Here is a 13779-nt window from a genome sequence, read left to right on the forward strand (position 1 = left end):
TTTCAGTGGGCCCAGAGAGTAGTTGCAGATCAAAGGTAATATTGATTAAGTATTATGTACACCAGATCGACGTTGAGCAGCACGCTATAGTGTCCCCTCACTCGCTATTTATTTGGAAGCCTTGGCCTCGGCCATGATGGCGTCTGCCGCCTTTTCCGCCATCATGTACAGGGGAAGGGTGAGGTAAGTACCAGGGATCTTGGGGAAAGAGGAAGCGTCAACGATACGGAGACCCTCGACTCCGCGTACCTTGAAGTTAGTGTCAAGAACAGCATTTGGGTCGTCGTCCGAGCCAATGGGGCACGTGCAAGAAGCATGATGGCCCCAAGATTCGTACTTGGCAAACTCTTTCCACTGCTCGTCCGTCTGAACCTTCTCTCCGGGCCAGACCTCTGTGAATTTTCCGTCAAGAGGAATGAGGTCATTGAAGATTTCGCGGCCGTACTTCATTCCCTCAACAAGCGCATCGAGATCCTCGTCACCGCCAACGGCAAAGTTGCGCTTGCGAATCTCGGGAACATCCTGGGGGTCAGCGCTGCGGAGCGTGACAGTACCAGCGTTGTTGCGCGCCTCGGCCTTGAGAGTAAGCCAAGTCCAGGCGTCGCGGCCAGCAGTAGCGTTGGCGAAGTAGTCGGGGTAGTAGCCGTTGAAGTACGCGGGCCAACCGGCGACGAGCAGATCAGCGTTTCCGTTGATGGAGTTCTTGGCCTTCTTTGTAATGACCAGCGCAATACCGTTGGTAGCGTAGACTCCCTTTCCGATTCCGAGCAGACCCTTCTCCCACTTCTCGATACACGGGTCGTAGTCGCCTTCGAGGAACGTGCAGTCGCCCAAAAGAGAGATCTTGCTGGGTGCCTGGCCAATGACGGGGACTTCGTAGCGGTCCTGGAGGTTCGTGCCGACACCTGGAAGGTCCTTGACGACCTCGATGCCGAACTTTTCGAGCTCGGCCTTGGGGCCAACACCGGAGAGCTTCATGATCTGCGGGGTGTTGAAAGCGCCGGCGGCGAGGATGACCTCGCGAGTGGCCTTGACGGAGCCCTTTGTTCCTGTACCAGTGGCAGATCCAGACTGGCGCCTTGGGTCAGCGCCGTAGAGAGACCTTCCTGTCAAGAAGCTGACGCCAGTGGCCTTGGGTGTTGCACCAGACTGGTCAAAGTCAACGTTGGTGACGAGAGTGTTGATCTGGACGTCGAGATGGTACTTGCGGCTTCCATCACTGTTCTTAGCATTCATGACTTCGCGAACAAAGTCGATAGGGCCAGCACGCTTGTACTCTGGGATCTTCATGGACAGAGGGACCTGCCAGATGCCCTCGGCGGAATCACGGCCGGGGCCGGGGTTGTTGATGTCGCGAAGGAGAGCCTGGCCAAGACCCGTGACGGTGGTCAGGAGCGATGAGAGAAAGGTCTTTCCCATACCAGTGGCAGCAGCCAGGACGAGGGAAATGACCTTGGGATCCTGAACAATCAAGTTCAGGTCAGTCAGAGACGTCTCGAGCCAGCCTGAGAATCCGTGGCCAGCAACGCTGTTGGGCAGGTAGCGCGCCCTCTCCAGGCGGGTGTAGTACTTGCGCATGTTCGATGGTGCCCAGGAATCATCGCCGGTGATGGCCTGGATGCCCTTCCAGTCACTTTCATATGGGTACACAGTGATGAGAGCGTGGTGGACGGTGCAACCGCCGAGCGAGCCTACACGCGGATATAGAACACCAAGGGGTTTGGCGCCGGCAGGAGGGTTGGCTCCCGTGTAGCGAGTGCCATCAGCAAGCTCATATGTAAGCTTGGTGTCCTTCTTCATCTCCTCTTCGTCGTCGAAGTGCTTGACAAAGTAGTCCCACCGTATCGGCTCGTATTCACTGGCAACAGCGTGCAAGACGGGTACGTTGTAATGAGTGGTGTTGGTCTGGTCATCGCCAGCTTCGAGGAGCAGGACCTTGTGGCCATTGAGAGCCAGTCTAGCTGCCAGGGGTGCACCACCAGCACCAGAGCCGACAATGACATATTCGTAATCCTCAAGAGTGGTGGTATTGGTAGCGCCCACGGCACGCTTGACGTTTTGCCCGCGGTAAGGAGTATGTTCTGCGCCATCGATTAAGTTTGCGGCGGCGAAGTTTGTGAGTAAAGAGAGGACGGCAACAGCCTTCAAGACAATCATGATGACGGTATTAGAGTTGATAGTAAATAGGGCCGGAAGAAGAATACACAAAAGCGAGAGAACGACTGGATGTGAGCGGATGGGGAGAGCAAGGCCTGAGGGCTCTCCTGTGAAGACTTATACTCCCATGTGCATATGTCAGCTTCGAGTAGTCATCACGAAATGCCACTGGTGTTCGCTGTACACGTGGTGATGATTGCGATCATCAACCATCGACCCCTTTGGTCACTGCCAATGTACGAATGCGACCTACGGCTAATCCTACCCCAACACCTCTGGCCCGTCTTGCCACATCCAGATGGTAAGACGCACCGTGCGCCAGTTGAACCGCGAGCTTGGTAAGATTGTTTTCCACGTCGGGCCGCATCCTTGCCCGCACCCATGAATCCCAGGCGGTCGAGTCAGAATGGTACAAAAATTCTCCTAGCTGCAGTCAAGAGAAATTGAGCAGGGAATCTGAGCAGTGTTTGAAGTTAGACTTGTGCCTACAGCCGTGAACGGGCTGCGAGTCGGCCCGACAGCAATTGGTGCGAACTCAACGCTGGAGTGCAGGCAACTTCCGCGAGTCGCATGAACTTTGCGAGCAAATGCTCCAAGTTAGAATCACGGGCTGGCTTCTAGCTTACAGCCGTCTTGAAGTTAAGGTTGCGTTGAATCCGGAACGGATATTTAATAAGAGTTTCCGCTGTCACCGCTCCATGTCCAAGTTGGTGCGTACTTTGCCCAGGTGGTTGACAAAACAGTAAACTCCAACGACGATCGCCACAGCCCGGCTCAAGTGCTGACTATGCTTCACCCTTCCCGACAGTATCTTTCTAGCCTCGTTCCTGGCTTCGACTGCCCAATTTACGAATCAGCAACGTCATCAAAAACTCCGGTGCGAAGGTACCCACCCGAAATTTCAACGACTAAGTCGATCCAGGGCTATAGCACAACCAGAGACGTTGAGACAGGTACGTATCTACCCACGGTGACCCCTGCACCCCTCGAATATGCACGTGCACCCCTCGACTTGGCAGCCAAGGTGGACCCCCCAAAGGGTCTTGGGGGTCTCTATCACCAATGTCTCTGATCGTCTCCAGTTCCGAAGGGTACCGGAAGCACCCACTGTGCATAAACATGGCCTGATTTCTCGAGATACTGCATGGGGATCACCAGTTGGGGAGGGGGGGCATTCAGCAGCAACCCCAAGTGCCGAGAAGCAAACTCCTCAAGAGGTTCACCAGACGCAGCACCGCGCAATATGTACAGACCCTGGCTTCGTGAGCCGGGCTTACACGCCCGCGGTCGTTCCCCGATTCGATGCAACTTTGGAGCGAACCCTTGCGCACCACAACTCGGTGCCTTTCGCAACCTAGTTTACCAAGTTCTCCTCCACGGGTCCATATTGCGGTATGATTCCCCCTTGGCCCGGGTGGAGTTGGCTCGAATGCGCACTTTTTGTGTTCTCGCAACCTCCACCAAGAGTGCTGTGCGGTTGGAATGCTTAAGGTGTACATAACCCACTACTTCCATGGCATTGAGACCTAGCGTGGACTGAAACATTGTACCATTCTTTCTTTCTCCAGTTTCTCCATCATTGTCTTCGATTTTGCGAAGCCCTTATATGAACATTTCCAAATGCGGTTAAATCTTCTTTTAGCATTTCTAACGGCCTTTGGGGCTGCCGTTCATGCTCAGAATCCGCTTGAGGCGTTGGCAGCGCGCATGCCGGCGTGCTCTGTATGTTGCTCCTACGATAGCCAGACATCTAATCCTGTATCTGACTTCTTTGTGTAGCTAGCGTGCTTTATGGAAGAGCTGCCCAAGTCTACCTGTGCGACGAACCTCTCTTCAGAGTGCATGTGTACAAATGAAGCTCTCAATGCTGCGGTGGGCGTCTGCGCGGCGCAGACATGTACTGTATACGAGCTTCTGCGTAAGTCAACCTTGCCACTTATAATATGCATGTCAAGACACTGACATCGATAACAGAAACGAAGAATGTGAGCAGCCAGGGCTGTGGGGTGCCTGTCCGCTCCAAAGGCAACACGTTCCTTGCTGTTGCGTATAGCATGGGTATCGTGACTATCGTGGCCTTCATCCTACGAATGCTTGCGAGTGTAGGCAAGAACGGCCGACAGGTATCGTGGGACGATCTCACAATGGGAATCACGCTCTGTACAGCTATACCTCCGGCCATCTTTGCTCACTTTTGTAAGATCTCCGGTCGGTTGTGCTTATATGACAATCACTTACAATATCCTAGTGGTCGAGAACGGTCTTGGACGCGATATGTGGACGTTGAAAGATTACGAAATCACCAACGTTTTGTACTACTTCTACCTCGGAGAGATATTCTACGTGACCGGTCTCGGCATCTCGAAGATCTCCATCCTCTTCTTCTACCTTCGCGTCTTTCCGGCAAAGAGCTTTCGGGTCCTCACCTACAGCGTGATGGGTGTCTGTGGCATGTATACCGTCACGTTTTTCGTCGTAACCCTCGTACAATGTGTACCCATTAGTATGGCCTGGAACCAGTGGGATGGACTCCACGAGGGCACGTGCAACAACATTCATCTCCAAGGTTATGTCGCGGCCGCTGTCAACATCCTCCTGGATACTGCCGTAATGGCGCTTCCAATGAAGCATCTGGCAGGACTTAACATGAGTCTGAAGAAGAAACTCATGGTCATGGCCATGTTCGGTGTTGGTATCATCGTCATTGTGGTCTCGGTCATTCGTCTGGAATCACTCATTCATTTCTCGAACACGAAAAACGTCACCTGGGATTACATGAACGCCGGTATGTGGAGTGTTATCGAGATTGACGTTTCCGTCATCTGCGGATGCATGCCGGCTCATCGCATGTTGATTGCCAAGTTCTGGCCGAAGATTACATCGACATTCGCCTCAAGCAAGAACACCTCGGCACAAGGCTCTTCGAATAGCAAAGGATCAAAGAACAGCACGAACAACAGCTCCACGACTGGCGGTCACGAGAAAACTGTACGTCTCTCCATCAAACCTAAAGCTGGAGACGAAGGCCAATTTATCCCGCTAGACGATATGGACGACAACAGTGACCGGGCCCGTTTGACAAAGGCGGAATACGATCCCGAAAGAGACTCTGGAGGCTGGATCATCCAGACTCATGAAGTGGAAGTAAGTCACAGGAATGCTTCCGTGGTGACCCAGGACGTCACTGATGGAAGACCACAGGATTGGGGAAAGCCGGCCACGAAGGGAACAGAACACGTTTGATGTCTTGCTATTTGCTCGACTATGGTATAGATGGAGTACAGGCGTCTGGATCAAGCATATGCTATGAAGGGAGGTTAAATTCGATTGTAAATAATATACCCAATGTCTACTTGTTCGCACCACACACACACACACACACACCCAAGTCATCAGCGCTGAATCACTTGGTACGCGACAGGTACATGGAACATGATGCCCTTCCTCGGAGAATGCGTACATGAATCAGGACGGCCTGATATCTCTTCGTATTCCAATCTTGCGCCGAAGTCGGTCAAAGCCATGACTGCAGACGTACGCAATGGGTGGGGGTTGCTTGCTATCGTATTCAGGTACTTGTAAAACCGTGAGAAGCTTGTACGCGGGGTAAGGAGGATCATCCTTGAAAGGGGCCCGTAATTTAACCACGGCACGGCAAGGATCAGCCTTCCCAACGGCACACTTGACCTGGGTACGCCCCACAGCGACAGCCAGATTTTTGTCACCTTGTTTTCTCGATCTGATTGCTTCGGTGCTTCTTGAAGATGTCGGGTGGGTCTTCAACGATTCGTGGTTAAAGACTTGTTTGAGGTTTCTACGATGGCGCCTAGGGTCTGTATGTGGTACTCTATTTCCTAGCAAACCTCAACGTGAGAGTCGCAATCTTGGTGATTTATGCAAAAGCGCAGCATATAATCGCATCAACCCTGAATCGAAGTCGTTGAGTAAACCGGATCGGACCGTGCGAGGATGATGACAGCTTCGGTTTCCTGTCTCCGGACACGGTTGGACCTTGCTGAACGGACCGTTTAGTCGGACCTTTACAGCGCGGCAGTGCGATCCCACCAGTGTCGATCTGCCTGTTCCTCTTCCTTCGATCCCTTCCTCCGCTGGACTTGTTTCAGAGCACGTATCCGGAATCGTCAGCCAGGCTCCTTCTGAACATCCGAAGTATCCGCGTGGGATCTATTCGTCTAGCCTCCCATGAGTCTCGTACCTGGCATGAGCGGAGCCGGGACCGTTGGCATTTTCCGTGCCACGGCTTTTGATAGCTCTCCCCACGTACAGTTCTCCCAGGGCTGTTAAATGAAGATAGACGTTGCTTCACTCCTCGACCAGAAAAAGAGGTTAGCCTGTCATGTGTCAGAAACTCCCCAGCCCAATCGGGGAACAGCCTCTTTCCTGTATCGTTCATCCGTTTTCAGCACTTCGTCCGCGTCTCACCGCCCGAGCAGACATCCATGCTGTTCACACAGTGCTCGTAGGGCTCAACATGTAATTACCATTTCCTCATCTCTCTTTGGTTGCTTGTTGTTTGCCTCGCAGTCGCTCTTTTCTTACCATTCTACTCACCATGAAGTTGTCGTTTCCTCTTCTCACACTCTTTTCAGGCAACATCCTTGTCAATGCCTTCCCTGCTCTTAACCCGAGTCACCTCAAAAACCTCACACCAGAAAAGCTAGATGCAGCTATCCGATCGGTCAACGAGTTGAAGCAATCCAAGAGATTCCTTGTAGACGTCACCAAACCCATTGACATCACTGGTGAACACGCTTTCCGGGCTCCTAAGGGTAAAGACCAGCGCGGACCTTGCCCCGGACTTAATGCCTTGGCCAACCATGGATACATTTCCCGCGATGGTGTTACAAGTTTTGTAGAGGTTGTTGCTGCCATCAATCAAGTGATGGGCATGGGTACAGAGCTCGCACTCGTACTCGGTGTTATGGGTACAGTCTGGACAGGGAACCCGTTATCGTTGGATCCGGGCTTCTCTATTGGAGGTCCAGCGACTGGCACAGACAATATCCTGGGAAACCTTCTTGGCCTTCTCGGTATGTGAACCGTCCTGCATCGCATTGCATCAAACCCCCTCATGCTTACTGCTTGGTAGGTGATCCACGGGGTCTTCAAGGTTCGCACAACTGGATTGAGTCCGACTCGTCTCTCACGCGCGATGACCTTTACGTTACGGGTGATGCCTGGACAATGAACATGACGCTGTTCCGCGATATTCATGATCGCGCCGACGAGAATGGTGTCATCTCTATGGATTTGCTGGCCGACCAGGCTGCCCGCCGTTGGAAGTACAGCGTCGCACATAATCCCAACTTCTACTATGGACCTATCACCGGAATGGTAAGCCGTAACGCCGGTTATTTCTTCCTCGGTCGGCTGCTTTCCAACCACACAGCCGAACACCCCGATGGCATCCTCACACAAGAGGTCTTCCGTAAATTCTTTGCTGTCTACGAGGGGAGCAATGGATCGTTTGAGTACCGCAGAGGTCACGAAACCATCCCTGAAAACTGGTACCGCAAACCGATAGAGTATGGCCTTGTTCCTCTCAATCTGGACATTGTAAGTTGGGTCCTAAGGCACCCAGTCCTTGGCAGGTACGTGAAACCTTTCAATCATTCCTTTGCTTGGCAATTAGCGTTCAGTACTGACATTTCTTTGCAGCATTGGCGGTAACACCGGTACTGTAAACTCATTCTCTGGTGTCAATGTCGGTAACATCACGGGTGGCGTGATAAACGCAACTACCTTGCTTGAGAATAACAACCTCCTGTGTTTCGTGTTTGAGGTGCTCAAGACATTCTTGCCCAACTCGCTCTCTCCTCTGTTGGCCACCCTTGAGGTCCCGATCAAGTTGGTAACCGACACCCTCGCCGCGCCACTTCTGGATCTCGCTTGTCCTGCGTGGAAGGATATGACCATGGGTGGCGAGCCACTATGGGATGCTCTCCAGGAGAACTTCCCTGGAGCACGAAAGGCTGGGTCCAGTCTCTGAGCCAAGCATAGAATAGAAGATTGAGCGCGCGGCTTCCTGTAGCAATTAGTAATATGTACCATACCATGTACGGGAATGCGCGCTCTAAATTAATCGTAATGTCTCGTCAAACCCGAATCCGACATGTGCATTGCCGGCTCATCATCGATCTTGCAGGCTTTGCGGGTATTTCTTTGCGCTCGGCAGTCATAGTGTCGCGTGGAAATTTGACCCGGGAAGGAGGCCTTGCTGTTGCACACGGCTGCCATTTGTAGTTTGCGCTGTGGTTAGCATTGTCATTGTGCAAGAGGATTGTGGAATGTGGGATGGCTGGAGAGATTACATAGGTGGCGCTGCGCGATCGCGTCGCGTCTGAAGAAGCCTAGCCAAGTATAGACAAACTCACGTGCCGCAGACCTACGGGTTGTACTACAAGCCCCCAATTTTGGATGCGACAAAGACAGCTACTTGATTTGTACCCGACATACACCATAATACGCCAGCTTACAAGTATTACATGTTTTGGGGCGTTTTGAACAGATCTTCATTCTGACCTATGAGGGTGTTGCACAAAACCGCTTTGTAAGAGGGCAGGAGCATTCTTATACTTGCGGGTTTTGTTATCTGAGAGATTCTATTTGTTCAGGTCGTTGAGAACTGTGTAATTTTTGGTTGGATTAAGCTAACCTGCGTTATCATTGCAGTACCATAGGATGAAGTGGATAGATTAGATCGCAACTATGGTTCGGCATCGTGATTCCTGAATTAACAATATGATCCTTATCAAGCACGATACTGGACTCGCTCTTTGTGGCTCGACCTCCACAGTACGTACAGCAGCTGCTAGTGAATAATTGGAGGGATATTTTTAAATGAATATTAACTCGAGTGAAAGCAATCTTTTAAGAGAGAATATTCAGAGTAGGTAAGCGACATACGAAGTTGGAGATAACTGACCATGCATCAAACGCCATAGCCTGAGCAGTGTGTTGGGACAGTGTCAGAATGTCAAGGTGTGGGCATAGGCGATGTTCACAAGGACTTTGTATACCTGAGTGAATCGAAGCGACTAAGCCCACAGCTTAAACATCCATTTGTAAATTTTCCCTGGATACCTCAGTCTTTGACAAAGTAACGATCATTCTAACTTTGTTCCAGAGCAGGTAGTGCTGTGAATCAATCACATGCAAGTTTGTGCGAAATTCCCTCGCATACAAACATTTCTCGACCCGCCGAACCAACTCGAATTGTCGGTTGGTATCACGCCATCTCATAAGCCAAACATGAGTAACAACATCGATACGCGCAAGACCAAGTCAAACTTGGCATACCACGATGCCCTCGCAAAAGGAAAACGCCTACTCGATCTCACTGTCGCAGATATCGCCAACGGCCCGCCCCAAAGCCAGTTTCAAGACTGCGGAGATCTTGAAGAATGGGGCTGGGGCACATTCACTCTTACTTCCCCCAAATCTGGTCCCTGCGCAAATCTAATCCGGGCTTTGGGCCGCAATCCTAGATCTCTTCCTTCCAATACCTCTACAGTGGGTAAACTTACATTACATGAGGATGTCGTTACAATCGAGGGCAAGACCTATCCAGCTACGATGGGCCATATCCAGAGCGTGTTGAACGCTGAAAGCGGTGTTTTGGTAGCAGAATGCAACACGACACCATTGGCGATGATGAACCCATGTCGAGACGTAGATCCAGCGACGCTGGTAACCGGTCTGCCAAAGCTACGATATTGGTCCGACATTGCGTTTCTGCAATGGAAGTCGTTGGCTCCCCCTACTGAGCCAGCGCTCGTACCCAAAATGGAGGTTGTCGTGAGGTACGAGATTCTGAATGCGGATACTCGGGCTGTCTGCAGCACTGTTCTTGCTTCCCTCCGCAAACAGCGGCAAGAGAGAGCGAAGCCGGGGGTTTCGTGTGATGGCTGGCTCCCAAGATGGCCAGGAATTTCCTTCTCAACAGACTCTGAAGAGGCTAAAGCATTGTGTGGGACACCACATGGAAGCGGTGTGCTGTGGCTGCTCGCTCAACACAAGGCGGGACTGGGCTGTAAGACTGTCGACAAAGTGACGATGTTGTATCTGAGGGGGAATGGCATGGGACTGAGTGAAATACCGACGTTGATCTTCCACATCAAGGATGTCGTAGAAAATGCTGGCATAGAAAGCGCAAAGAGCGCAGTCGAAAGCGATAGTTTGGGGAAGTAGAGGAGAATACTATCACCTCCTGATCTTGTCAACCTCTAGACTACATCAAAACCTTCGTAAAGGCGTCGCCTAGACCTCTTTCCACAAGCCACTCTTCAATCGCCTTCATATCCCCTCGGTTAGCTCTTTGACCGCGTCTCTCACCGACCGTATCTGTAATCTCGGTCATGCTCCGAAACACCCTCTTCTCGCACTTCTCTCTATGTCGCTCGCTAACTTTCTTATGGTGTGCAGGGATATCGCCCCAGCTCTCCGTCTTGATAAATTTCATGTAGTCGTCTATACTTTGCGACCCACCTTCGACACATAGTAGACCAGGTTTGCCAGCGTAGAGGAAGCCGGTCAGATGATAGGATGGCGCGTACTTGATGAAGTCGTCGCGCTTGGAGCGCGTGCTGATCGACGGGAAGTAGAACCAAACTCTTACCAGCGGCCCAGGGTCCTCGGTTGCGGTGTCTGAGGTCATATCCTTCTTCTCGATATTCGCGAGGTACTCGGCTGCCGCTTCTCGAATCAACTCAATGGTACCCAGTAGGTCTTCATCTTCCGGAATATCCGCTGTCAACTGTGCGGTCGCGGCTTTGCTCATCCAGTTCGGCTGTTGAACGCGGACTTTGACCGATGGTGGCTCAGGAGGCGCAAGGCTCCCACTATACGCAAAGGGTACTCCGATGTCTAAGCGCAATGACTTTGAATGTGAAGCGTCTTCTTCGGCAATTGCGATCGGCAGATCAAGGATGAGCGAGATACTTGGAGTCAACTTGACAGCGGTTCTAGACCTGACATCATCCGTGTCGCGCAAGATATCTAGTATCCCTTGAGAATTCTCATCGAAGGTGATCTCTTCAGGGTACATGGCCAGCAAAAGGTCGACCTGGCCAATTTGAAGCTCCACCAGATCGGGCGGAAGAATTTGCCATTGTTGCACGTCCATCATCGTGCTGCGATGTATGCGAATAGAGATTGACGTATTTGCAAATGGTGGGATGTGAGTCGCGAGAGATGTAGAGATTTGGTGCAACCTCCCTGAGTAGAGCGACGTCGGCGTCAATTTTCGGCCGCCCCAGCCACGCGTAAAGCCACAAGCACCGCCCCAGCAAGAAACATACAAAACACAATTATTAGGCATATACACACTGCGCTGCATATTTCGAGCTGGTAAACGATCTCAATTATTCCGGCTCGGTCATCAAGCTATTCTATATTTGCGTACTGAAAACATCGTCACTCCGAAGGGGGAGATGCCTGTGTCTTTGTCAGCTTCGCTCCAGCCTCGCGGTACTCATTCCGTCCACCTACCTCCCACATGTCGATCAACACACTTGATGTGCCATTCCTCCTAATGACGCCGACAGCAGCCACATCGTTCAACCACGCAGCAGTTCCGTTCGTGCTCGTCTCAAATTTCCCTCGCAACATTGATGGCGCGCCATCTACAGCAGGGGGCAAGCCTTCAGTCTGTACGTAGATATATGTACCGTCGTCGGTCTGGATGTTGTATCGAGCATCTGGCCGAAACTTTCCTTGCGCGTCTGTTAGGCGCCAGTCGGCACCAAGGTTGAGGACTTTGCCTATGAAACGTGAGTATCGCGCGGTATGTATGACGTCATCGGGTACAAAAAGAACGGCTAGTAACAAAGGAGACAATACTACATGTTTGGTTTTGTTGACATGGGACATCTATAGTGGAAGCACTTACCAGAAATTCTAGGTCCTTTGAATGTGCCCCCAATAATAGGAATGACGATGCGTTCTTCCCCCGTTGGGATAGAGCCTAGTGAGAATCGTTCCCCAAGGTCTGCTTCCATATGATAGATCAATGTCATTTGAGGCGGTGCTGGTGTATCCTGTGCCATTGCGAAGACAGTGATAGCAGCAAGTGCAGTAAGAGTATCGAAGAAACGCATACTGGGAACGGCTGAATAAGTTACTAAAGACTAGCGGGAGACTGTGGACGCCAAAGACATCATAGCCGCAGCTTAGTTATATACATCTATTAAAGTGCTCGGAGAACAGAGCGTGTCGTGCCGTTGCTGGGTACCGAAGACCGGAAGATCAATGCTGAAGCCTTCAGTTCCGCGTTCGCGGAGTAACCCCGCAATCGGCATTTCTATATGCCCCAAATCGAGCCGTGCACATGACGTGGGGAAATTCGGTCCTTTGCCGTAGGAAGAAACAATGCTCTCGGATTCCGCGATGGATAATATCGCCAGGTTGGACTATGCAAAGACGGAAACATGGGTATTGTCATCTTACACAAGAGTTCCTCCAGACTCAGCAACTTGGCGAGGATCCAAAGGAACTTGGTATGGTCGAACTCGAAGATTTGTAGTTTTTGCAGACTAGATGACGTCGTTAGATATACTACTGTATGCCGATCAAATTCGTTGAACAGTTTGTGCAAGCACATGGGTGCTCGCCAGATATGCTCTTTATTCTCGTAGTCGCATACAATCGCTAAGCATGGACATCCAAGCTCATTCATGAGAAGAAGACCGCTAGCGATATGATCACCTCCCATCCCTCTCCTGTAAGGCTTGATATAAGCGCTGCTCTACTGCGTTGCTACGGAAAAAGGCTGCGGCCTCGCTACGAGGCCACGACACACTCACTGATGCCGGGATTTGGTCAATTAGCCGTCTGCAAAACCTCTCCATCTCCGGGTCTTGACTGCGTCCTTTGAAAGTCTCAGATAACTCGAACGTTATGCGGACGCGCTCAAGTTTGAATGTATCAAAAATGTGGCTGATGCGGCTCGAGGGTGGGCCAGTCAGATAGACTAGATGTTCGTAGACGCGAATTTCAAGTTCTTTAAGGAGCTCCAGGGTGGCTGGGTTGATGGTAGGTCTCACTCCTTGATAACAGATCTCGCCCCGACGCAATTGGCCCAGGGGTGAAGAGTCCACCCGTAGGTAAAGTCTCCAGTTCTTGTAGAAACACTCGATGACTTCGTTATGTAACTGCCTGTTGGCGCGCATAATATTGAGACGTGGGCGCTGAATAAGCTGGGATCGAGGTCTGAGGATGATACGACGCTCGGGAGGAAGCAGGAATGAGTATACATGGAGGCGGAGCTCGGCCGGGAGCCGAAGGAAGGGAAATGGCTGGACTAGTCAACGTTAGGAAGATGGTAGTATATGCACCGATGGATTACATGCCTCGTTTTTCGAGCTTGGCGAAGGCGCTTTCGAGATTGGTGTCACACAGGCGGTCAACATGTCCAAGCACAGTCCTCACGTCGGAGAAGACACAGTCTATGCCTCTACATCTGGACAGATTGTAGTTGTTCACATAAGGCTTGCCTTGTAGGACATGTTTGTATGCATCAGCATAGACATCGGCGATGATATGCGGCCGTGGGAGACGTTTTACTACAAGGTAGAACTCCTCCGAGCCAGCAACGTATACGGT

The 13779-nt window shown here is 51.4% G+C and overlaps 5 protein-coding genes across 5 annotated transcripts; 2 read left to right on the forward strand and 3 right to left on the reverse strand.

The window, feature by feature from the left end:
* Positions 1–108: 108 nt before the first annotated feature.
* Positions 109–2157, reverse strand: ACET3X_003366 (uncharacterized protein; the record flags this gene model as incomplete). The annotated part of the gene is made up of 1 exon (XM_069448633.1): positions 109–2157. One exon carries the CDS (start codon positions 2155–2157, stop codon positions 109–111), a length of 2049 nt encoding a protein of 682 aa, XP_069309913.1.
* A 1707-nt stretch (positions 2158–3864) lies between these two features.
* ACET3X_003367 (uncharacterized protein) lies at positions 3865–5400 on the forward strand (the record flags this gene model as incomplete). Its single annotated transcript, XM_069448634.1, has 4 exons — positions 3865–3879; positions 3937–4075; positions 4132–4353; positions 4406–5400. The coding sequence occupies 4 exons, from the start codon at positions 3865–3867 to the stop codon at positions 5398–5400; spliced, it is 1371 nt and encodes a 456-aa protein (XP_069309914.1).
* A 315-nt stretch (positions 5401–5715) lies between these two features.
* Positions 5716–8228, forward strand: ACET3X_003368 (uncharacterized protein). The gene is made up of 3 exons (XM_069448635.1): positions 5716–7208; positions 7268–7769; positions 7837–8228. The coding sequence occupies exons 1-3, from the start codon at positions 6731–6733 to the stop codon at positions 8165–8167; spliced, it is 1311 nt and encodes a 436-aa protein (XP_069309915.1). The 5' UTR covers positions 5716–6730; the 3' UTR covers positions 8168–8228.
* A 2180-nt stretch (positions 8229–10408) lies between these two features.
* ACET3X_003369 (uncharacterized protein) lies at positions 10409–11305 on the reverse strand (the record flags this gene model as incomplete). Its single annotated transcript, XM_069448636.1, has 1 exon — positions 10409–11305. The coding sequence occupies one exon, from the start codon at positions 11303–11305 to the stop codon at positions 10409–10411; it is 897 nt and encodes a 298-aa protein (XP_069309916.1).
* Positions 11306–11592: 287 nt separating this feature from the next.
* ACET3X_003370 (uncharacterized protein) lies at positions 11593–12224 on the reverse strand (the record flags this gene model as incomplete). Its single annotated transcript, XM_069448638.1, has 3 exons — positions 11593–11613; positions 11668–11939; positions 12068–12224. The coding sequence occupies 3 exons, from the start codon at positions 12222–12224 to the stop codon at positions 11593–11595; spliced, it is 450 nt and encodes a 149-aa protein (XP_069309917.1).
* Between the last annotated feature and the right edge of the window lie 1555 nt (positions 12225–13779).

The sequence above is a fragment of the Alternaria dauci genome, chromosome 2 (genome assembly GCF_042100115.1).
Source record: "Alternaria dauci strain A2016 chromosome 2, whole genome shotgun sequence".
In the NCBI taxonomy this organism is placed as follows: Eukaryota; Fungi; Ascomycota; class Dothideomycetes; order Pleosporales; family Pleosporaceae; genus Alternaria; species Alternaria dauci.